General features: G+C 36.2%; 1 protein-coding gene across 2 annotated transcripts in view; it reads left to right on the forward strand.

Annotated features, from left to right (window-relative positions):
* LOC110019898 (protein transport protein SEC23-like) overlaps positions 1-24,583 on the forward strand; it is a 38,944-nt gene that overhangs the window by 10,340 nt on the left and 4,021 nt on the right. For both annotated transcript variants that reach the window (XM_020717764.1, XM_020717765.1), the window contains 3 exons: positions 675-756; positions 6,529-6,606; positions 24,398-24,559. In XM_020717764.1, the coding sequence (XP_020573423.1) occupies positions 675-756; positions 6,529-6,606; positions 24,398-24,559 (322 nt within the window). The remainder of the gene's footprint in view (positions 1-674; positions 757-6,528; positions 6,607-24,397; positions 24,560-24,583) is intronic.

Consider the following 24,583-nt stretch of genomic DNA (forward strand, 5'->3'; position numbering starts at 1 on the left):
CCCTCTGTTCGAACTCCTTGGAAAAATTTTCCCTATCACCAAACCTTTGTGTTTTTTTTTGCTGCGCTGCATTTTCTATTTCTGCCATGCTTTCGTTGTATATTGGTGTAATATTTAAATTCAAAATTAAATTAAAGTTAACGTACTGGAATGACTCTTAAGTGAATGATTTGATAATTATTAGTTTCATTTTTGACCAAGTAGATTTTGATTGCATTTTCTGTAAAATTTAGTTCATATTATTTCCAAATTCCTGTGGCCTTATAGAATCTAATGTGACATTAAACACTTTTAATATAATCGGTAAATTGAAATCTCCTGAGCCTGTTTTACTTTCAAATCACTCTCTTTCATTCTCTGCCCGCCATGAGTAATTCTTCTTGCATCTCCTCTTTCCTTAAGTACAGCATCAAAGCACATAAAACCTTTTTGTTTTCTTGTTTAGTGAAAGAGATGAAAGGAAAGAGACGGGAGATAACGGAGTGTTATTTTTGGGGTTTGTAAGGAGATTAGGTGTTGCATTTGTAAATAGAACGAATTGAGTCTGATATATTTAAATTCTAATGTTTCAAGTGCCGTGCATGTAAAAATCCTTTATTTATTTATTTTTTTGAAGCTGCATATTGCTTCAAACCTTAGGCAAAATTTGACAGACTAAAGGCATGATGCTGCAGTTACCAGCATCATAATGGCCGTATGAGGTTACGCACTACTACTCTCTCGAGAAGATGGATTGCTGGTTCTGGCAGTATTCAGGCAAGTTTGTGCTTTCAGATAACTGTTCTTGACAAAGCTGTGTTGTAGAAGAATAGAGGTAACATGCTTGTTTGTATACAAATACTTCATGGACAACCCAAAAAAATGTCCTTGGATTAGATGAATATTTTTAGTGTATATATTTTTCATGTTATATGTGATTCCTGGGAATTTCAAGACTGGTTTGGATAACTTTCAATAGCAAGAATGTAATACATTGTGAAATATAGGGCTGTCAATTTGGCTCGTTGTTCGTGAACAGCTCGTGTTCGGCTCGTTAGCAGCCCGTGTTCGGCTCGTTCGTTAAGCCTAACGAGTTGAACACGAATAAATTTTTAAGCTCGAAATGTAAACGAGCGCAACACCAAACATGTCTAAGTTTAAATTATAACACCTCATGTGACAATTTGGTTAGTGTCTTCTTTTGTATACATTTGATCTAAGTTCTGATTCAACACTTTACATCTATTTTTCTCAATTTTAGTTTAACGAGTCAATTTCGAACCGAGAACGAGCTGAGCACGAGCCGAACACGAACACGAATGTTTAAATCAGGCCGAACACGAACACCCTGTTCACGAGCCGATTTCGAACACGAGCCGATTTAGCACACGAGTTCGAACGAGTCGAACACGAGCCAAGCCTGAGCTCGCTCAAGCTCGGCTCGTTTACAACACTAGTGAAACATTGATGCGAAATATGATTATAAAACTTTATAGTTTGGTTTTGATTAAGAGCTGTAATGTAGAGTTACACATAAAGGGAAAATTTGCAGAATGCTTCGATAGTTGAAAGGAAGATGAGGGGAGAGGAAGCCTGGAACATAACTTAAGAAGTGATATTTAGCATTACGTAGGAGGCAGATGCCATACAAAATTTCATTTTTATTTATTATCCTACGACCTGCATCTATTTATTAATTATTACGTGACTCTTGGGACTATTTATAACAGGAGATCCTAGACAAGGCTAATTAAAATATCTGACAAATGATTATATTGCCTATGAAAATTAAGATAAAGAAAGATAAAGACTACTAGAAGAGAAATCCATTACTAATTTAACTAAACTATTGTGACATGCTATATTATCCATTTTCAGTATGCAAATAACTGAAAGTCATAATTTTACTCAAGAAGAAAATTGAAAGTTTGCTATTGTGCAAAATTAGAAAATCCATCATGTTTGGAGCATAACTAGTGTCACGACCCGACTCGGGATTTGGAATTAACCAAGATGGGAACAAAAAGTCGGATGATGTGAATTAAATTTTCGATGTTCATTTTTTATAACTTGCTATTAACAGAAGAAAAAACCACTAATTATTTTAATTAAAGCAGTATATTTAAATTTTATCACATCACCAGTTGTACATGTCTTTAATAAACATTTTTTCGTTTATCGTCCATTTTTTAATCACTTAAATTAACCTGAAAAATTAGTTAAAACAAATTGTGAGCTAAATAAGCCAGTGAATACTCATACTTATAAACCACAGTAGTATAAGTTTAAATAAAGCAATATGTATGTCAGTCAAGTTTTTAATAAATCAATAAAAATATTTGATGTTATTCAAAGAACCTTACTATATCAATAATATATCAATATCATAGTATATCTATACAACCATCACAATTGTGTCATCTAAAAATTATGTTAATTAAAACACATCAATTTCAATATTTTTTCCCATATACGTGCACGGATACCTCAGTGTTCCTCCACTAGTACCATAAATGAGTAACTACATCATAATTACTTATGCATATACAAACAATCAATATAAATGTATCATTCATGTGTTCATTATATTCAATTCAATATAACATACATTAATGCATGATAATTAAGTAGTTGCAAATATTCATAACAACGTGACCAAAAAAGAAAAGAACATATAATTCAAAATAAGGCTTATCTAATAATATAACATAGTGAAGAAAAATCAAAATATTATCATAAATTAAAAGTATGAGTACTTACCTCGATATCAATTACTTTTTGATTGAATTTGCCTTGACGTTGATTCTCTTAAATTAAAAACTCAACATAAATATGATATTTAGTTAATTTATTTTTTTAATAAACTATTATTTTTTCATTAATTAAGTATTAAATATATTTTATCTAAACCGATTTAATTTCTATTATATATATATATATAATGGTGGTTGAGAGTTCTGCTAGGGTTTCGAATGGTGATTTTCGTCGCCTATGATTCTGTTGCTCGAAGGAGAGGGCTTGTACCTCGTCTCTGTCATAGACTCTCCGCTTCCGCTCGTCACTTTCTGCTTCGTCGGCTCGCATCCTTCTTCGACGTTGACGGTTCTGTATGCGTCTCATTTCGACGACGTCCATCGTTCACGTCTGCATTGTCCTTCCTTTGTTTCGACGCCGACTTTCGCCTCTCCATACCCGACAGCTTTGGATCGCGTCTACGTCTTTCTGTTAGACGCTGACGTCCGCTTTTCGAGTTCTTGGGACTACGTAGACAACAATTCTATTGAGATCTTCTAGCAGGAGGATTTCCCTGCTCTGATGAAGCTTCCTTCTTCTTCGGTTAAACTTGACAAAGTCTTCTTTGCCCACATGGTGGGTAATCCTCAGGTGGAGTCGGTGGTTGTCTTCCTCTCAAGTTATAAGGACTGTCGTGGTGGTACAAATAACTGCCTCTTTGTTAAAAATGCAAGTAGGAAAAATTGAAAAACAACATTTTTTTTCTCTGAATTAGAAATTTTAATCATAACTAAGAAATTCAAGCTCGCTCTTATTGAAAAATTTCAATGGGGGCACCCACCTATGGAAGTTATCAGAAAAAAGTTTTGATGACCTCAGACTAGCAGGAAAGTGGAAAGTGAGGCTCATGGATGAGAGACGTGTTAATTCAATTAACCTTGGCTGAATACTACACTCGAATTTTCTCCATGAAAATATCTTAACATTTTAGGCAAGTCAATTAAGTTACTCAAGTGGTCTCCTGATTTCGATCCTAATCATGAATCTTCTACTGTGCCGGTATGGTCTAGTCTACCTGGTCTCAAGCTGAACTTTTTTCATCATCAGGTTTTTTACTCTATTAGGGTCATAATTGAGGACCCTATGAAGCTAGATCTACCCGCTTTCAACTTAACAAGGCCTTATGTGACCATATTACTTGTGGAAAGAGATATTATTTTACCTGATGTTACTAAAGTCCGGCTGTGCACAACTCAATAGATATTGACAACAAATCGTCATGGAACATATACCTCTTTATTGTTCTCATTGTAAGATGTTTGAGTATACCCTTGATAAATGTTATAAGCTCCATTCTAATTTGAAATCTAAAAATCGAGTGAATAAAGATGGGTCTAAGCCCACTTGTCACGGACAAATAGTCCCACATTGGCTAGGTGTAGGGCCGAAAAATAGCATTTAAGTCTTGGGTTGCCCACCTCTTTTAAGGGGCTCTTTTGGGAGGTGACAAGTGATATCAGAGCAGATTACTGTCTGTCAGGTGTGTGGACTCTCCGTGGTCCAGTAGGACCCTCGGTGGAGCCGATCCGTGACGAGGGCGTCACGTGATTGGGTGGAGGAGAATGACACAGACAAATAATTCCACATTAGCTAGGTGTAGGGCTGAAAAACAATATTTAAGTCCTAGGCTGCCCACCTCTCTTAAGGGGCCCTTTTGGGAGATGACACACTACTGTAGACATATATGTTCCACCTGAAGAGAAAACTACCACAGGAAAAGATTTGGTGTCTGATTTAATTATCCTGCGGACCCCCTGACAATATTGTTTCTGCGTTTGATGTGATGTTGGATGACATTATTGTGCAACCTACACTTTCAAACCCTATTGAAAATAGTACTGAAGGATCCTTACCTACAAAGGATAGTGTTCGGATTGATCATTAGAAGAACCTTGCAGCTCCCCATCTTCACGAAGTATCAGGTGTAAATGCGACAACTCATACTTTACATACACTAGAACTTATTGTGGGTACAACTGTTGGCAATTCTACTACAACTTTACCACCTCATCCGAATGAGGAATGATAGGTTTACACTTCCAAAGAAAGAAGAAGAATTGAGATCTACTTGAGCTAAGGAATCTAATGCATGATACTTTGATTACTTCAGATAATGGTACGCATCTCACCAATTTGTTAGCTGGTTCCCTTACGAGAACTAGAGGCAGAGACATAACTAAATTGGGTCGTCCCGATTGATCGTATATATATCATCTCTTTTTTGGTTTTTCTTTTTTGTGTGTTGTACCGTGTGGGTTGGGTGCCTATTCGGGTCCGCTCATACAACTTATCTGTAACTTTTTCTCTTTAATATAATTGCCCTTGGGTTTTTTAATATATATATATATATATATATATATATATATATATATAACAAAGATTACCCAAAACAATGCATGGGCTTCTTCCTCCCTTCGATAGCACGAGAGCCGCCTGCCCTTGTTCCTCCCACAGAAAACTCGTCTCTCCTTCACCTTTCTTTTCTCTTCTTCGACTTTTGGCTAGGACATGATTGAAGTCATTACGCATGCAAGGAAGCTCCTCTATCGTCTTCCTCTTCAACTCGGCTTGACAAAGCAACGCAAAGCTACGATTCTCTTCTTCCCTCGAGCACGAGTCCCGCTGCTTCGTTTCCTTGGGTAAGGAAGCACATTACATCTCTTTCACTGCTCTCAGACTGCGCGAACGAGCTTAGGTCAATTTATAGGTTGAGCATGTCTATTGGTTTCCGATCTCCTCGTTTAAATTTCCCGACTTCTTATCCTCTCCTGCTTCCCGACTGCTCGATTCATCTTCCTCTCCCTCCCTATTGTTCATTTACCTGACTCCTCGCTTCCTCTTCCTCAATCATTCATTTCTCATCCCCACTGTAACAGTACCATTACAACTAGAAAATGAAGAAACAAATTTAACTAGTTCCAAAGAAGAAGATATTTTGTTGGAGCACATCTAGAAAAAAAAAAAAGAAAATATTTTTTCGGGGAAATATGTTTTATTGGGAGCTTGTCTAGGAGAAGAAGGGTTAAAAATGACATATCGTGAAGAATGAGATATGAATGAACCATCTTCCCGTAAATGCATAACCATAGGATCGTCTAAATGTACAATCTTATGAAGCAATCGAACATCTCTAAAAAAAGTTATTTTTGCGCTTAAAAAATTCCCACCCACCTTTTGTATACCAGAGTGATTCCTCAAATTTTTAGATGTTGGATTGGATATTAGGTAAGACATTTCTCAGAAATTTCTCCTCCTAATAAGGACTTCATGTTATGTTCTGAGGTTTCTTATAATCCTCATTATTAATTACCTTTTTCAATCGTAAGCCGTTATGCTCTTATTGGTGCCATGCAAAAACGGTATTGGCTTTCTTGAGTTTTTAATTAAAAGGCATGATGGCACATAAACAATTCATCAGATGCAAAATTGCATTTTATTTATAGAACATACGACTTGTATAAAAGTGGATCCTAGTGGTGCAATCAAGTTTTTATAATATCAAAGGCTGTTATAATTAACAACACGGTTTATCGTAGAAAATGAATTCACTAGCACAAATATTTATATTTGAGACTAAGATATTTGAGACTACGCTTTTCAAGATGTTGGTCCGACTGACATTTTAATTTTACTGTGGCTATATGGCTATCAATTTTTAAATTCGTAATTGGTTCTTATGTCTTTATTATTTTTCTAGTGCTTAGAAATTAATGCGTACTCTCATATATTTTCTGGAAAACCTGTATATTACTGTAGGATTTGGTGGCTGGATTTGATCAAGAAACCGCTGCAGCAGTCATGGCACGGCTTGTTTCTTTTAAAATGGAAACAGAGGTACTTTACTGTTTGTTCTGACTCATAAGGTCTTCTATTTATGAGCCTTGCCTTTTCTACATGATATATTCTGTAATTTTCTGTATTCTGTTGGTGGTTATGATTAAGTAGCTCCTTCTTTGTTTGATGTTTCAGCCTTTTCTGGTCAATATGCTAATTTTTTTTATTATAGGTCATGTGTGCACTACGTTGATTAAATTCTTCTATGAATGCTTTTCTTAGCACCTTAAATGCACCATCCTTGAGGCTGACTGACGTGAGGCGTAGGAGGGCTGAACTGGCTGGTTCAGCTGAACCAGTTTAGCTCTACTATTACATGCCAGCCGGCCCAAGGGAGGCAGGTTTTATTGCCCAAGGGGAGGGGCCTTTCCTGCTTTTTCTATCTACTATTATAATAAGTTATTTGTTGTGTTTAGCGTTAATTTTTAGTGGGTTTGTTTCTGAATTTTGTCAGGACAACTGCTGGCGTTTTTCTCTTTGGGGGTTGTATCCGACGGATTAGGTGGTGGTTCGGTTGTATCCCTCTCCCAAGGTGGTGATTTTCCTCCCCAGCTCCCCTTCGCATTCCACTTCTCTTCCACTGTTTCCAGTCAACGCCCTCCCCTTTTCTGCCCAGCCACCAATCCCTAAAGTGCCTTCCTACTGTGCCACTGAAGCCTCCCGGTCTCTGTTGATTGCCGCACCCTTTATTCCTGGTTGCAGACTATTTGCTACCAAGGGATTTGCCTCCACACTACAGCTCTTGCCTTCCACCTGCCTGTTGAAGCCGTGATCCTCTCCTCACAAGGCTGCTGCAGCCATGAACCTTTCCCACTGGTCTGGTGTGCCGTTAACACCCTCATCCCCCCTAAGCTACTCCCCATCCCGTAAGCCAACAATTGCGACCCTAGGCCTACCAACCCTTCCATAAGTCATTACACCGGCTTTCAAGGGCTGCTAGCCAATCCTTCCTCCTTCTAACGGTACCCATAGCCTCCAACCAGCCCTCCACCGACTAGATACCAACCACCCAACACTTCGTCCTTCATTTCGGTGTGGGTTGTGTTTGTTTGTCGTTTATTCCTATTTTGAAGAGTCATCGTTGTAATCGGTTTCAATTCCAACAATAATATTTATATTCTTATTGTGGTTTGGGTTAACTCCGATATCGTTTGGTATCAGAGCAAGTCTAACTATAGTCCTATCCTAGGGTTTTATAGCATCCGTCATAACTCAAAAATTTTCTTTCTTTTCGCCAAATACCCTTTCCACTACCACATATCCCTAATCCTAATTCCCCTTTGCTGATTTTCAAAATCAACAACCTTAAACCAATTATTTTTACCATTTTTCATCTCCTAACCTTAAACCCTAGCCATATCACTAAGGAGATACAACGAAAGGAGATGAAAAATGGAGAGTCGAAGGGGAGTCAAAGACGAGAATCTGAATCCCTTCAGTAGAGAGGACTTTACTGATGTAGGAGACCAACCACAATGCTTTGAAATCCAATATCAGAAGAGGCTGAGAGAAGAGCCAACTTGTGGAACGGGAGAATCTAAAAATGAAGTGATAGTTCCTACCGGCTTAGTATAGATAGAAGATTCAGACCGTAGCTTCAGAAGTGGAGAGACCACTTCACATTGCGACCACCACATTTTACATGCAACAATTACAGCCAAATTATACCCAAGATAATATCCTAGCTGACCCTATCAAATGAAAAGTTAAGTCAGAGTGGAGAACAGGTGGAAGTGTTGCAAGTGCCACAAATTTAGCCATGTTGAATCTGTTTCACAAAACAATGTGTTATTGAAAATTTGAGCAATGATACAGTAGACACTGAAAACTTTGATGACACACAACAAGAGGATCAACTTCCAGTTGAAGAAAAAAATAGTGATGCAAAAGAAGATGTAGACTTTAAAGAGAATTTTCAATTTTCAGCCAATGAGAAAGAGACGTCATCGCTTCCAGTTGACCCCAAGTTAGAGATTCCAGCTGAGGTAACAACTGCTGCTGTAGAAGGTAGTGATTTCAATGTAATGGGCATTCCGAAAGAGTATGAGATTATGGTACCTCGAGCTAGCATTTTGCAGGTCTGGAGAGAAACATCAGCAAGACTGACCTTGGATGTCTGCAAGGGTTATGTGTTTTGAGGAGCCGACATTAGATACAAGTCTACCACAGATAAGAGAAATGCAGATTTTTCAGATGGATATACCCCCACCTGAGTTACCTTTATGGAGGGATGTCCAACATGTCAGAAGTGGGGTCATTTTATGTCATGTCGGGAATATTATGTGGAGTTATTCCGAGGTTATTTTCAGTTGAACCTAATACTTATCATCAGATTTATAGACAGGAGAGATGAATCCCAGCTTTGTAATGGGCCTGAGGAGCTTAATGGGGATGAAAATTTTTCAATGGGGCCTATTAGCGAAGAAGAGGTTTCTCCTGAGTGAGTTTTAGTGAAAGTGGTGCAATCTGCCACAAATTTCACCCCGAAGTTGATTTCTCCTCACTAGTTTATCAATTGCACTCAGCCGAGTATGAGGAGTAGAAGAAGCAGGTTACAACTGGGATAGGTCGATGCTTGATTTGTGAGAGCCAAAAGTGGATGAATATGCGTTTCTATAAGAATATGCTTTTCTATCAGAATATGTTTTGGAACGACAATGCCTATTTGTTCAACCTATCAGGGCACTTGATGCCGAGTTATGAGGAACCAAAAGCTTCGACGAATAAATTCGAAGCTCTCCAACCCAACAGACTGATGCGAGGCTTAGGAGGGCTGAACTGGTTGGTTCAGCTGAATTGGTTGGTGAACAGTGAGTTTTTTTTTCAAGGCCTAGCTCGAATTGCTCTCTTCTCGCTATTATGCATCTGTATCAATAGATCTCACTCATTGCTATGTTTTCTCCTATTCGATCACTATTTCGCATCTTCCTTACATCTCTTTAGTTTGCTTGCTGATCGCATTTTCACTTACATCTCTTTAGTTTGCTTGCTGCATTCGTAGGTTAGGATATTCACTTGTGCAATATGAATTTTATTCTAAAATTTTCAAAATCACAGCCTGGCCGCACCTTATTATTGACTTGAGAAATTTGAAAGCAGCGCCTTATTAATTGCTAATATAATATTTCAAAATAATAATAATAATAAAGTTCATAGAATACCACCGGCTCTCTTAAAAAGGAAGTAAGGAACATTATAGGGTTTATGTTTTTTTAAGGGAACACAACTGAAACTCTTATGAAAGAAAATCACTTAACCTATAAAATGTTTTCTCTATTTGTTCATCTCAATTCTCATGTTCCCTATCCAACCATAGTAAACGTCGAGTGTTGCATCAATTTTACTCAGGTTCTAAAAAAATTAGCTATGTCGAATTGTTTAATTGATATTGTGAAGAAATATTGGGTTAGACTCTTGCTTCTTGTATGGTAATCTATTAAATCACCTCTTATATGTCACATTGGCACATAAGTTATCGCTTGTATCACTTTTCAATAGTGAATAAGGTGTCATTGTTTAATATAATTTCTAGCATATGATTTATGTGATTGTTTTGAAAAGTGTTGGATGCGAATCTTGAAGGGGGAGAGGGAAAGTTATGGTTAATGTTTCATGATATAAAACCGAATTAGATACATTATAAATTAGACTAATATCTGTTTTATTTGGGATTTTCAATTTGTCACTGATCATTCTATATATTTATACGGTTTTATGATATATCTTTTTTTTAGCATTTAATCTCTCAAGGTTCCTGCAAGAAGTCTTTCTAAATATAGGCAATTCATTATATTATACCTTTTTTATGAGAAAGTAGGTTCTAATATCTCCTCGTTAAGAAAGCTAAAGAGGAAAGATAGATGGGGAGATTACAAATTATGAAAACTTGGCAATACCCTTATAACAATAAAGAGGAAACAAGAATCTAATCATATCTTATAAAAAGATTTTTTTTTTGGATTATCCAAAAAATATTGATTTTTGATATTATATTATTATCTTTTGATAATTTCCAACTTTTTCGTCTTTTAAGTAAAAATCCACAAGCAGTCTAAAGAGTTGAAATTATAACATATAATGTTCTCAGATTTTCCTTTAGCTTGGAAGGATCCCATGTTCCTCAAACTTCAAATGGTATATTGTTTGTTGTTTTATGAAGTAGTTTAATTTTATGCATCTACTGTTCACATATGCAGTAACTTATAGTTGCCATATTTAGCATTCAATTTCTCATAAATGTTTTTTGTTAGTCGTGCAAATGTTGCATGAATGATTGTATAAATTTACTCGATATAGATTTGATAGAAAGTTCGATAAGATTTGTTGATTTTCTTGAATGAAATCTATGATTATCAAATGAACTTAATCTATTATGTCTATTGATGGACAAACTATATGCAAACTAAATTATAAGTAATATCAAAATACTAGTGATACATAAGATCACTTATTTGAAATATTGCATAAGTACGTCATTGTGTGGGTAACAGACAATTGAAGATTTTTGTTGTTTTCTTTTCTTTTTTATGGAGTTTTCTGGAAATCACTCATAATTTTTTTTCAATCACAATTGTATTGGATAAATCTTGGAGTTTAAAAATTTCATTAAACTATAATTTGTCTCTTTATGAAGCAAGCATCAATAATTTAATTATATTGTTTCATTTTAGTGGATCACTCCATAGTGACAAAAAGTCTTATTTTTTGAAAAGTACATGGAAGTTTTGATATGAAATCTATGCTAACATCTTTGATAGGTTTATAAGGAATAACACTTGTACAACCCAATTTTATTTCTTTTATTTATTTTATGCGCTTGCCAAGTTTTGTGCTGTAAAATTATTTCGCATGTTGCTTCTTTTTATATTTTTGGCCAATAATATCCATTCTCAATGATAACTACTTGTTTTCCTCACATAATTACTTGAATCACCATATTAAAATTTTAGAATTAAAAAATCTTAAAAATGAATCATAAATACATAAATGAATTCCTTCAAGAAGATGATCATCCTTCAGCATAAATTATTTTTTATAATTTAAAATGGTGGTTAGGAAATTGTTTGGATGGTTGAATCCCCTTTACAGCGCAAATATTTCCATGCCACTCCCTCGTTGAAGTGAAGATGACAATCTTTCCCTCGACTGCTCCAACCTATCAACAACTACTTCATAATTTGTTCATTATAGATAATTCTAGCAATAACGAAAAATTAAGTTTTAGCTCAATAGAAATTTTTAGTACACAAAAGATAAATGTAGTAGCAGACAACAAGATTTTATGTGAAAAAACAACAACAACCACAACAAGTTTTTATCCCACTAAGTGGGGTCAACTATATGAATCATTTTTCTTCATTGTGTTATATTGAGTGTCATATATTTATTTAATTCTAATAGATTAAGATCAATCGAATCTAAAACAACTACTCTTCTAATTGGATCATCGGATGGTTGACGTTTAATGTGACCAAATCATCTAAGACGACACCCTCTAATCTTATCCGCCACTGGAGCTCCACTAATCCTATCACGAATATATTCATTTCGCATTGTCTATAATTGTCAAGCCACTCATTCCTCCCTTAATTTTCCTTGAAGCCTCTTCAACTTCCCTTTACTAAAGCGGCGGTAAAAATAAAATATTTTATTATTATTAACGATATAAAGATCATTAAGGTTGATTGTTTTTTCAGAAACTTCATTGAAAAGTTTATCAAAATAGTTCACCCACCTATGTCGAATATTCTTCACTAAGAAAAATGTTTTTTGATTTTCATCTTTAATACATTTTACTTCCATTAAATCTTTGCTTTTGTTTTCTCTTTATTTAGCTAGTTTATATATATATGTTTCACTCTCTTCAGTATGTATTCTATTATAAAAAAAATACTATAAGCAGAATTCTTAACGGTATAAATTGTTCTCTTAGACTCCCTAGGGGTTACCTTATATTTTTTTTCAGTTGTCTAAGTTTTTACATTTAACCAATCTTTATAGCACAACTTATATTTTGTCTTTTCTTGCACATATTATTCGACCACTAACTATTTTTATTTATAAAAAATTTTCTTTTTTACTCTCCAAGTAGTCACTTGTTTAATAATGTTTGTTACTTTATCTCACATAAAATCAGTTTATTCATGAACATTCTAAATGTTGAAATCTTGAAGTTTACTCTTAAAAATAATTTTTATGTCTTTTAGGTTCCCTCATATGATTCTATGACAATGTTAAATTGTAATTTTTTTTTTATCTTACAACACTCTATCTTAAAATCTAGAACTAATATTTCATGTTGAATACTTAAATTTTTATTTGGAATGACCTTACAATCTTTATATTCTCATCGATCTCTTCTTCTCATAAGAAAATAATCAATTTTTAGATATTCTTTTAAGTAATAATATGCTCATCTCTTTTCTTGAATAAATCATTTGCAATAACAATAAATAAATGGTTAGTAATAACAAAGTCATAAGTTAAAGCAAAGTCTAATATGGTTCTACATTCTTCATTAATCATTCCAAAACCGAAGCTACCATGAATATTTCTAAAATCTTCTACCACTCCACCAATATGTTCATTTAAATCTTCTCCAATAAAAAGTTTTTCTTCAAGAGATATCATTTGTATTAATTCTACTAAGTCATTACAATTTTTTTTCTTTTGAACCTTTATCTAAACCTACATGAGGTGCATAAACATTTATAACATTAAAAATTTTAATATCAACAACAATCTTTAATGTTATAATTTTATCTCAAAGCGTATTGATTTTTACAACATTATCTTTTAAATTCTTATATCTAATTACATCCGCACCATTTCCAATGCATTTCCTACCTGAATACCAAAGTTTAAAACCTAAGTTATCAATCTTTTTAGCATTTTCTCCGACCCATTTAGTTTCTTAAATGCCTATGATATTTATCTTCTCATTAACTATAATATCTACTAATTTCATTAATTTACATGTGAGAGTATCTATATTTCAAGATCCTATCCTAATTTTAGTTTCATTGACTAACTTTTCTTGCATGTATTCATTCATAATATAAGAACCTTTGCTTATTTGACACTACACTCGGACGCCGGTGTAGCGGCCCTTCTACAATTTTCATTGTATACATGTCATACAATGCGTCACTTATAGTGGATGCTCTAGCATTTCCACAATTATTTAAATGATTCATGTCATGATTTTTCGACAAAATTTTTTTGTTGGTTGTCGACTACCTAACACAACCCTTCAGATTTCGCATCTGGGGCTTGGTACCTAACAATGACAGTGATATGTGATAAAATTTGAGAAGGAAAATAAATCATGGGGGCTTATACTCGTTGGGGTATTCCACAATATATTTGAAGTTACAAAGTTCCCCTCTTCTGTTTAACTAGAGAATATGACGTTACAAAAATATGAACACTTATTCTTCTGTTGTTGTTACAACACAGGTTGATAAATACCAACGTTAATCATGTCAAAATGATTAGACATTAATCATCAGAAGATCGTAATCATGCTACAATAATCATATGATTGTATTTGGGCTACAACAATCACTAGTGGTGATTGATGACAATTACTGATAGTTTTTAGCTTCATGTTTTTTTTAACTGTATGGACTTAATTTTTTGCTTCTTCCCCCTTAACATTGAGAATGATACTCTATTTATAGAGTTTTGGAAGGAGCATTTTAGTAAATTTAGCCCAAAATTTCAAAACATTTCTTTAAACTGTGTTGGCCTCACTTTTAGTTGAGATTTAGTTTTTCCTTTTTAATAGCCTAGGGTCTAGCCATATGACTTTCCTGTTGACTACTCCTAGAGAGCTAGAAAAGGAACCCTCACCATTAGAAACTCTAAACTCTTCTTTGTTGAACTTGAAATTCCACATATTGGTCATAACCTCTAGCACTTAGTAGGTGGGGTCAATATGGGGGAGGTCAAGGGGCATCCCCATAGGACTACTTGGCCTTAAGGTTGACCCTAGGTGTTGGTCTGGAGCTAGTTTACTCACTTGCATACTCTTACTTTTGCTCACTTTCACTCACAAACCTAAACTCAAACTTGTTGACTTTGATCCCTTGATCCTTTGGGAAACTCATGTAGATGATCCCCTGGACCCACTAGCCCTATGCTAGAGTTTAGATAAGACTAGTACATAGAGAACTCAAATGGAGATTCCATTGGTCTATGGCTCAAATAGGGTGATCAGCACTCAATTTCTCCTAAATACTCTTAGTCTTTTTTCCCCAAAGCCAATTTGGATTCTTTAATTGAACTCAGTTTTGATCCCAATTTCCCCCGATTTCAATCCTAAACTCAAATTCATCATGATTAAACTCAATTCAAATCAAGTCCAAGCTCAATTGACCCACATTTGAATCTAATTTTAACCCAAATCCAAAACCCCCAATTTAGTCATGTCTCCAAATATCACTTAATTGAATACCCAAACCCCAAAATTGACACTCAATTAATGTTGAGAACACTTTATGACATTCCCCTAAACCATTTTCAACCATCAATTTGGACTTAACCCAACTCTGGCCCAACTTAAACCCAAGTCTAACCCAACATGCCCAAATTGATCAAATGCCCAAAATCCCTTAAGTTGATGTTGTTGTTGCGAGCTAGATATATCAGTTAATGTGATATATATATATAAATCAAATAGGAGATATAAATCAAGTAGGAGAACGATCGACGAAGTGAAAAATAGAATGAGAAAAATCACACCAGAAAAGAACAACACAACGGAACAACAGATTTACGTGGTTCGACAAATTGCATACGTCCACGGAGTTGCAGAAGATTTTACTACTTGAGGATATTACACCAGTCAATCACCTCTACTTACAAGAGGAATCTCTCACTCTCACTTTGTTGCTCTCTTTTCTTCTCTCTGTTCTCTCTATACTCCGAGATACACCGAAGAAATTCTACACCGAGATACACCGAAGAAGATAAACTTACAAGAGAAATAAACCAAATTTTTTTTCTGTCAAAAGCCACTAAGAAGAAGCCTAGGGAGAACAATCTTCTTTTTCCTCCTTTCTTCTGCCGCAAGGAATTGCTCCTTGCACTTCTCTTCCTCTGCCCCGAGGGAACCTTCCTCTATCCCGAGAAAACTGAAGAAGAACTCAGAGCGTGACTTCGAAACCCAAGGAGAGCAATCCGAAGCTTTTATCACGAACAGAAGAGAACGACGAGATGCTTCACTTCATAAAAGAGGAAGGTGGGAGCAGTTATTTGTGACGAAGTGTGGCTCTCCAAAATAAAGTAACCGCCCAAGTGTAGTGGATCAAGCTCCACCGTTTCTAACAATTCTCCCACTTGAAGACCGGTACAAATAACTCCTTAAACTAATATCCTCCACTGACGGTGTTGCCTTTTTCTTCAATATGTATCCTCCACCTTGAATCCTCCACAAATCCTCCTACTTGAATCCTCCACCTCTGCAACTTAAAGTCTTTGTCTTCACTCCAGAAGACCAACTGAAGCTGTGCACAACTTCAGTTTCTCAAGAATAACACCATCAGTTAACATTTCAGCAGACTTCACATAGCTTTGCACCTCCAAGTTATTTCCTGGGACACTCTTGTCTCTTCTTACAACTCCCACTGCATGAGCAACATCATACCTCTGCTGAAAGCTTTTTTCAACAAGTCTACCCTTGTATCTCTTACTGACATCACACTCAGACTTCACCTGATACACCCACTTGTTGTGAAATGTCTTCTTCCCTGATAGAAGTTCTGTCAGCTCCCACTTGCTCGAACTTTTATCTTGCAAGATTTCTTCATAGTTCTGTGGTTCTTCAACATTTTTCTGTGAAACAATATGAATGGGTGTCCCGGACCCACTTTCCTCTTCACTTTCATCATCAATAAAACTATGAACTATCAGAAATAGTGCATCATGTACTTCTTCAGATACCACATTTATGCTATCATTATACATATTAATAGAATTATGAACTGCTAACAATAGTGCATCCTGTAATTTTTTAGATGCCACATTTGCACTATCATTCTCCATCTTCTTAGGATTCCTGCAGTTCTTCCTTATGTGGTGAGTCTTGTCACAATTCCAACAGGTTGTCTGCTTACTAAACTTTGATTTTGATCTCCTTTACTTGAGTTCATGTCATGTCATCTCCCTCTGAAATCAACATTCAATGTCGAACTCGGACTTAAGACTTCGCCAGAATCTTTCCTGCAAACTTCCTCAGTCAAAATCAAATCACTAATATCATCGTATTTCAATTTAGATTTACCTGTAGAACTGCTAACTGCTTTCCTCTGAATCAACAAACTATCTGACAATAAAGCAACAAGATCAGTGCTTATATCATATATCAAAATCAATTTTCACAGACGATAATTGATTTGTGATAGTATTGAAATCATTCAGGTGTTAAGCAACAGAAACACCTTCCACCATCTTCAAATTGAATAACAAATTGACAAATTGAATAACTTCTTCATCAAGTGCACCTTGTTATTCGCCGATGGCTTTTCATACATACCTCATAAGACTGTCATGAGAATTGCAGTCGTCCTTTCCTTGACGACGATGTGTATAACGGACCTCGATAGGGTCAATCGAATAACCCCCAGAACTTGTCGATCCAACAATTTTCAGTCAGTCTCATCCATCATTTCAGACATTTTCCCCAATAACGAAAGATGAAGTTTCTTCCCATAAAGATAATTCCCTATCTGCATTCTCCAATAACCAAAATCTGTGTCATCAAACTTCTCAATCCCTGAAACCTTCACTTCATCTGCAGCCATCATTCTTCTTCAGATTTGAAACCACGCTCTGATACCAATTGTTGTTGTTGTGAGATCTAGATATACCGGTTGATGTTGTATATATATAAATAAAATAGGAGAACGATCGATGAAGTGAAAAATAAAACGAGAAAAATCACACCAGAAAAGAACAACACAGCGAAACACACAGATTTATGTGATTTGACAAATTACCTACGTCCACGGAGTTGCATAGGATTTTACTATTTGAGGAATTTACACCAATCGATCACCTCGACTTACAAGAGGAATCTCTCACTTCATTGCTCTCTCTGTTCTTCTCTCTCTACTCCAAGATACACCGAGATACACCGAAGAAGATAAACTTACAAGAGAAATAAACTCAATTTCTCTTCTGCCACAAGCCACCAAGAAGAAGCTTAGGGAGAACAATCTTCTTCTTCTTTCTTCTGCCGCAAGGAATTGCTCCTTGCACTTCTCTTCCTCTGCCTTGAGGAAACATTTCTCTATCCCGAAGAAACCGAAGAACTCAGAGCGTGACTTTGAAACCCAATGAGAGTCATTCGAAGCTTTTATCACGAATAGAAGTGAGCGAAGAGATGTTTCACTTAACAAAAGAGGAAAACGAGAGTGGTTATTTGTGAAGAGATGTGACTCTCCAAAGCAAAATAACCGCTCAAGCATAGTGAACCGGGCTCCACAGTTTCTAACAGTTGACCCTTCAAATCAATTCAAAATCACTTTAAATCTTTTATAAACCTCTCATGACAACCATCCACATAATTTTAATCAATCAATTGAGCTCAAACCAAATTTTTGACAGAAATCGAATTCGACGCTTTTTTGACCTGATCGTCGACAATGTTATCAGAACGACCTCGGATGACAAAACTGACTGCACCGGCGCGTTCGGAACGTCAAAATTATTTGGAAAGAACATCAATTTTGCTATGGTTTTATGCACAGGTAAGTAATGCACAAATCAGGGGATTTTCAATATTAAATTCCACAATTAATTAAAAGAAGGGAATTTTTTATTCACTTAAATCCCTAAATTCCTAAATCCCTAAGCCTTCGCTCGTTCTACCCCGTCCGCCCCTCTTCTCTGTCGCGAACTGATCCCTGGACCGAGCCTCCCTCACACCGACCTAACTCCCCTCCTCCCTCTCGGTCGAGGTCCCTCGAGCCGCACGCCTGCGCCCATCTCCTGTTGCATTCCTTATCGTCTTCTCCTCTGCTCTCTCTCCCATCGCACGCCTGCGCCATCCCCTATCGCGATCTTATCGTCTGCTCCCTGTTGCCCCTTGCTGCGATTTAGATGATGGCTCCTTGTGTTTGGTTCACCACATGTAAGTATAGGGAAACTTTCTCCTTTTTTCTTGGCTATAAAAGCCTCTCTTGGGGAGGGATTTGGGGTTTTTTTTTTACAAAAATTTGGTGGGGAAGTACTGCCGAATTTTTCTCAGGGCTTGTTTTGAAGTTGCTATTGATTTGCATTAAGAGGTTTTCTTGCATGAATTAAAGGTTTGCTTTGCATATATTTAAACTTTGTAGGATATGCTGAAGATGTTGAAAACCTGCATTCACTTTTATTTTAGTGGAAGAAATGATCTAAGGATTTTCTGAAATACTTACTGAAATTTTAAAAGGCATCAGAAAGTATTCGTTTATTAGTTCATACACTCTCCATACCAAAAAATAAAAAAAAGATGTCTGAGGCATCTTTGATGTTTGAATCTTACTGTAAATCTCACTTGAATGTCAAGATTATTAAGCAGTTTTTATCATTTACTGTTCATAATCTATATTAAAAAAAATTGTGTGGCTGGGGGGGGGGGGGGGGGGCTTGCTACGATGATTTTTTTGTCTGGCGATGGGAATCCTTCTAAACTGCGTCTCTTGGAATTGCCCCTAAATGTGTTATTCTCATTCTGTTAAACCCTAAGGCATGGTTTGGGGCTGCTAAAAATTGCTGCTCAACTTAAAGTTGTAGGTTGGCTTAGCCTTTGCATATGTTTGATTTAGCTCGACCAAGGATGAGGTTGAACCCGATCTTGTTGCATACAGATACGACATTCTTGCAAGTATTATATGCATATCAATTAATTCTTATTGAGTTTACATAACGGGCACTTAAACTTTTACATGGGCCTTCATGGTACTTTTGGCTTGATGATCCTATGCATGAAAATATATGCCAATAGCATATTTGTCTAAAGTTTTGAGAACTTTGCATGAGGTTGCTAAACTTTTTTATGTGTTTGGTATGTAAATATATAATAATTGTATGATTTGTATACAAATACTTGCCTGGTTTGTACATAAATTTCTCTTTTCTCGTAGGCAAGATTTTGTCACTTGCTCTTATGATGGGAAACAAGGTAGATATATTAATTCTAAGCTTTTAATGTGGCTGCAGTTTCTAACCTGTTTTAATAATATTTTGGGCAACGGTTTTAACCTTGTCTTTGCTCGGTTTTGGCCTTGTTATAGTTCGGTTTCGACCTTGTAGTGGTTGTGGTTTTAGCCTTGTAGTGGTTGCGGTTCTAGCCTTGTTGTAGCTCGGTTTTGGCCTTGTTGTAGCTCGGTTTTGGCCTTGTTGTAGCTCGGTTTTGGCCTTGTGGTGGTTGCGGTTTTGGCCTTGTAATGGCTTGGTTCTAGCCTTGTTGTGGCTCGATTTTGGCCTTGTTGTAGCTCGGTTTTGGCCTTGTGGTGGCTGCGGTTTTGGCCTTGTGGTGGCTTGGTTCTACCCATGTGGTGGGCCTTGTTGTAGCTCGGTTTTGGCCTTATGGTGGCTGCGGTTTTGGTCTTGTAGTGGCTTGGTTCTAGCCTTGTTGTGGCTCAGTTTTGGACTTGTTGTAGCTCAGTTTTGGACTTGTGGTGACTGCTGTTTTGGCCTTGTAGTGGCTTAGTTCTAGCCTTGTTGTGGCTTGGTTCTAGCCTTGTTGTCGCTTGGTTTTGGCCTTGTGGTGGCTGCGGTTTTAGACCTTGTAGTGGCTTGGTTCTAGCCTTGTTGTAGCTCGGTTTTGGCTCTGTTGTCGCTCGGTTTTGGCCTTGTGGTGGTTGTGGTTTTGGCCTTGCGATGACTGCGGTTTTGGCCTTGTTGGGGTCGGGATTCTTTTGTGGTGGCTTGGTTGTTTGAGCCACTTGTGGGGTTTGGTTTGCTCCCTTGCTGCCTTTAGCCGAGAGCCTCCTTACCCATGTTAGTTGGTTCTTTTGTGCACCTGTATGGTGGTTCCTTGCTGCCCTGACTGTGAGCATCTATATGGGATTTTTAGATGATGTTGGGTTCGTATTGGCATTGGAAACTTTTAGTTCGAGGTGAAATTAAATGTTTTGATGTTCGTAAATTGAAATATTTTAATTTTTAATTGTTTGGAAGAGTTTGAATGCCCCCTTTCGAGGAATATTTTCCTAGGTGTTTGGAAATGTTTTGAGGCCCAATTTTGTGGGCCAAATTGGTTGCAATAAAAAGAAAAGGAGAGAAAAGAAAAAGACGAAGGATCTTTTGATATTTGGAAAAATTCAAGATTGATTTGGAAGTTTTTAATTTGTGTCTTTTGGGGATGTTTCATGATTAGCCCAGGGGAGTGTGCCCCACCTCTTTACCCATTCGAGAGAGTCCCGCCAGTCGAATGTTTTAGGCTAACCCTTCTGCCCCTTTGACTCCTCTCCTGAATCGGTTTTGGATGTGGGTTAGTTTCTTTCTTTTTCATTTTCTTATTTTTCGGTTTGTTTTCCTTGTTTCTTGGTTTAGGTTTTGGTAAATCACTAGTGGTTTTTTTTTCAGGACCTTCTCGTGTTTTCGATGACTTTCTTTAAGTTGTCATTTGCTATTCTTTTCGAGTTTTCCAGGTGGTGTTTCTCTTGTTGCTCACTTTTACTTATGCAATGCATGCTAGTTCGTTTCTTAAATTTTGTCGCTACACTTATACCTGCTACACCAATCACACTTAAAAGGAGCAGCGGACCTCCTAGGTATACATGTTTGTTTTACATCTACAATGTCTTACTTTACAACACACTTTACTGTTCTTATCTACTGTATATTCTACTGCTTTCCTATACTGCATGTTTTACTGCTCTTATACACATTGTGATGTCATTGTTTTCCTTTGCTATACCTGTTAATGTTTCTTTTACACACTATACCTTAGAGTAGGAGACCAGTAGTTGATTTTATAGGAGGTACCCGGCCGCAGATTGTTGACTCAACAATTGCATGTACACTTAAAATTAACATTGAACTTGAAGGTGCTACAACCAGGAGCTTGGAGCTAGCATTGTGGGCAACACAGTTATCTTCAACAGCAAAATATGTCTACACAAGTTAAACCTTCTTTTCTTTAGAATTAAACAACCAAGCTATAAAACTTCAAGGTTGTCCACCTAGTGCGACATAAATCCTCAGCTTATCTTTAGCTTATCTTTAGGCTTTTGTATCTTTAGGCTTTTGTATAGCTCTGCTACACAATATAAGCCCTAACTCGCTTTAGGATTCCGAAATTGTCGTTCGTTACGACTTAAACTCTAATATCTCCAGGCTATTTGTGTGATCGTTTCACAGGAAAGTAAGCTCTGATTAATAAAATTGGCAGGATGAAACACTTAAATATTTCTCCTCTAGACTGAAGCTAAACAGTAGGATAATTTGGGAAGTCACCGAGATTCTCCTCAGGATCTGTGATATTCTCTAGTTCTTCTTTCTTTGGATTCTAAAATAAAATGTTTTAAATTTGAGTCATTCCTTTTTTCCACTATTTTGTCCGATCTCGTTCAAAAGTCCTATTCCTTTAACATTCTTGAAGATAATGTCCCTTGATTTTTATCAAATTTTTCTTAGGTGAATTCGATTATCTAAAACGTAATTAACTATAAGAATTTATCTTTATATGAAACTTTTCCGAACCCAGCTTAATATAAATCCTATTTAATTTTTCATATTAAATAGATAGAAGAACTTGTCGGCTTATAAATAAAATGGTTTTTGCAGAGCAAACAGATGTCATGTATTTCTTAGTTTATTTGATCGAGTCTCATCCTCAAGTCTTGTGTTTATCTTTCGGGATAGATACATGTCTTGAGGTGTAGTGTTCTTTCTTTTAAACTATGGAAGATATGAGATCAATTTGATTTCATTTTTTTTTTAAAATATATATATGTAAATTAAAATGTCTTTTCGAAGCGGGCGACGGGATTTCGATTTCGGCGGTCGACAGCTTCCAACGAGCAACTCCACAACCAAAATAGTGCTGACAGACTGTTAGTTTTGACTCCTTTCATTATAATTTTTTTTTAACATTTAATTATCTTTTTAATCTCAACATCAACCAAAATAGTGCTGTTAGGTTCATGTGGTTTAGACACTTAGTATGGCTACAAGTTTGCTGGAATAAACAGACGGATGGCACTATATTTATTTTTGAAAGTTTCTAACTTGTGAATTGCATCAAGATTTGTGCTTTATCAGCATTATTAAAATTTATTTTATTCATTTGATTGATATAAACTTCTAAAAATAAATGCATAATGATATTTGTTTTGGGATCAAAATTTAGAGAAATTTTTCTCGTTTGGATGGCTTGGTGGCTAACTGGTTCTATCGTTGTGTGGTGAAACTACTCTTATGCTTCCTCAAGACTAAAGCAGGACCTCCCTTGCCTAAAAGTAATTCTTCACCCATTACACCTGCCCTTATCCCAACACTTAGAGTTCTACCTAAACCAAAAACAACTCGTGCTCCTCTTAAATCTAAAAATGTCAATCAAGTTCTTCATTGCTATTTTCTCTCCTTTAGTGTTGCTAAACAATAGCAAATAGCAAATATGTTTAAGCTACGACCTTGCAAGGGTCTTCATTAATTCATGTTGATCACGCCTTCTCCAGTAGTAACTTTTTTTTGGTTATTGTTGATTCAAGCACATCTTCTTCAATTCTTATGATGACTACAATGTTTCTGACTTAGTGAAGTAGAATTCTCGAAGATTTGGAGATGTTTTAGCACAAGAATCCAATGTTATGCTAGGGCATGATGATTAATTGCATGATATTTAAGTATTCGGACACAATGGATGGTTGAGTTCCATCTTGTACTTGAACAGTCGACCACCTCTCATCAATCCAATCAACATGTGCTTATTTTTTAGCGCCTCTCTTCTTCCAAATAGGCTAAAACCTTTTTTGTTATGCATCATATTCTTTATTTTGGGCAGCCCTCTTTCCAAATATGTTATGACCATCCATTCTCTTCGAGGAAAGTAAATATTGCATTTTGGAGTACTCAACAAGCTTACTTTTATTGCATCGGCTGACCACTTCCTGTATGAGTTTAGGTTATATGTATATAATGCTTTATAAATACTAGTGCCATGTGACCATGACCATTAGTTCAAATAAAACTTTTTTGTACATGTTTCAAGTCCTTTCTGAAGTAATTAGATGGGCAAATTTCTGAAAATGTTCGGTGAGGTCTTCAATCCATTCTTGTGGTTCCTTTGGTTCGTTGGTGGGCATTTTAAGTAATTATATGTACCCGCTTTTTATTAATGGAATTATAGGTTCCACTTGTTGCTATCGGCCAAGCCTAGAAAGCATAGCTTTTCATGCTTCCACATAATATCATGAGCACATTCCACCGGACAAATCCTTACAATACCCAGCCATCATTCTCTTTCAGAAGTATTCAAACTTTTGCTTAAAAAAGTTTTTAAAAAATTCATGGATCTATTGTTACATATAGAGGAAATTTTTCTGTTGTAATTTACTGGAAATTTTGTGCTGGCCCTGCAAACAATCAATGAAAACTCTGAATTCTTTTTTGCTTCTTTTTGTGTTGAAAAGATGAAAAACATAAACAATACCAAGTTATTATAACAACCAAAATTAGTTAACTATTCTAGAGGTATGGTGCTGTTTACCTTAATATATGTGAAGATTCATCCTTTTTTTTAACTAAATTATCACTTCTGTGGGAAAGGAATCAAAGATGAAACTTGCCATTGCAGGCTGATTTTGACCCTATTAGATGGCTGGATAGGTCTTTGATTCGCCTGTGTTCCAAATTTGGAGACTATCAGAAAGATAGCCCATCTTCTTTCAGCCTATCTCCACGCATCTCAATATTCCCTCAATTTATGTTTAATCTGAGAAGGTCTCAGTTTGTCCAGGTATGCTTTTTATACTTTTCAGTA

This window comes from Phalaenopsis equestris, unplaced genomic scaffold, assembly GCF_001263595.1.
Source record: "Phalaenopsis equestris unplaced genomic scaffold, ASM126359v1 Scaffold000085, whole genome shotgun sequence".
NCBI classification, from domain to species: Eukaryota; Viridiplantae; Streptophyta; class Magnoliopsida; order Asparagales; family Orchidaceae; genus Phalaenopsis; species Phalaenopsis equestris.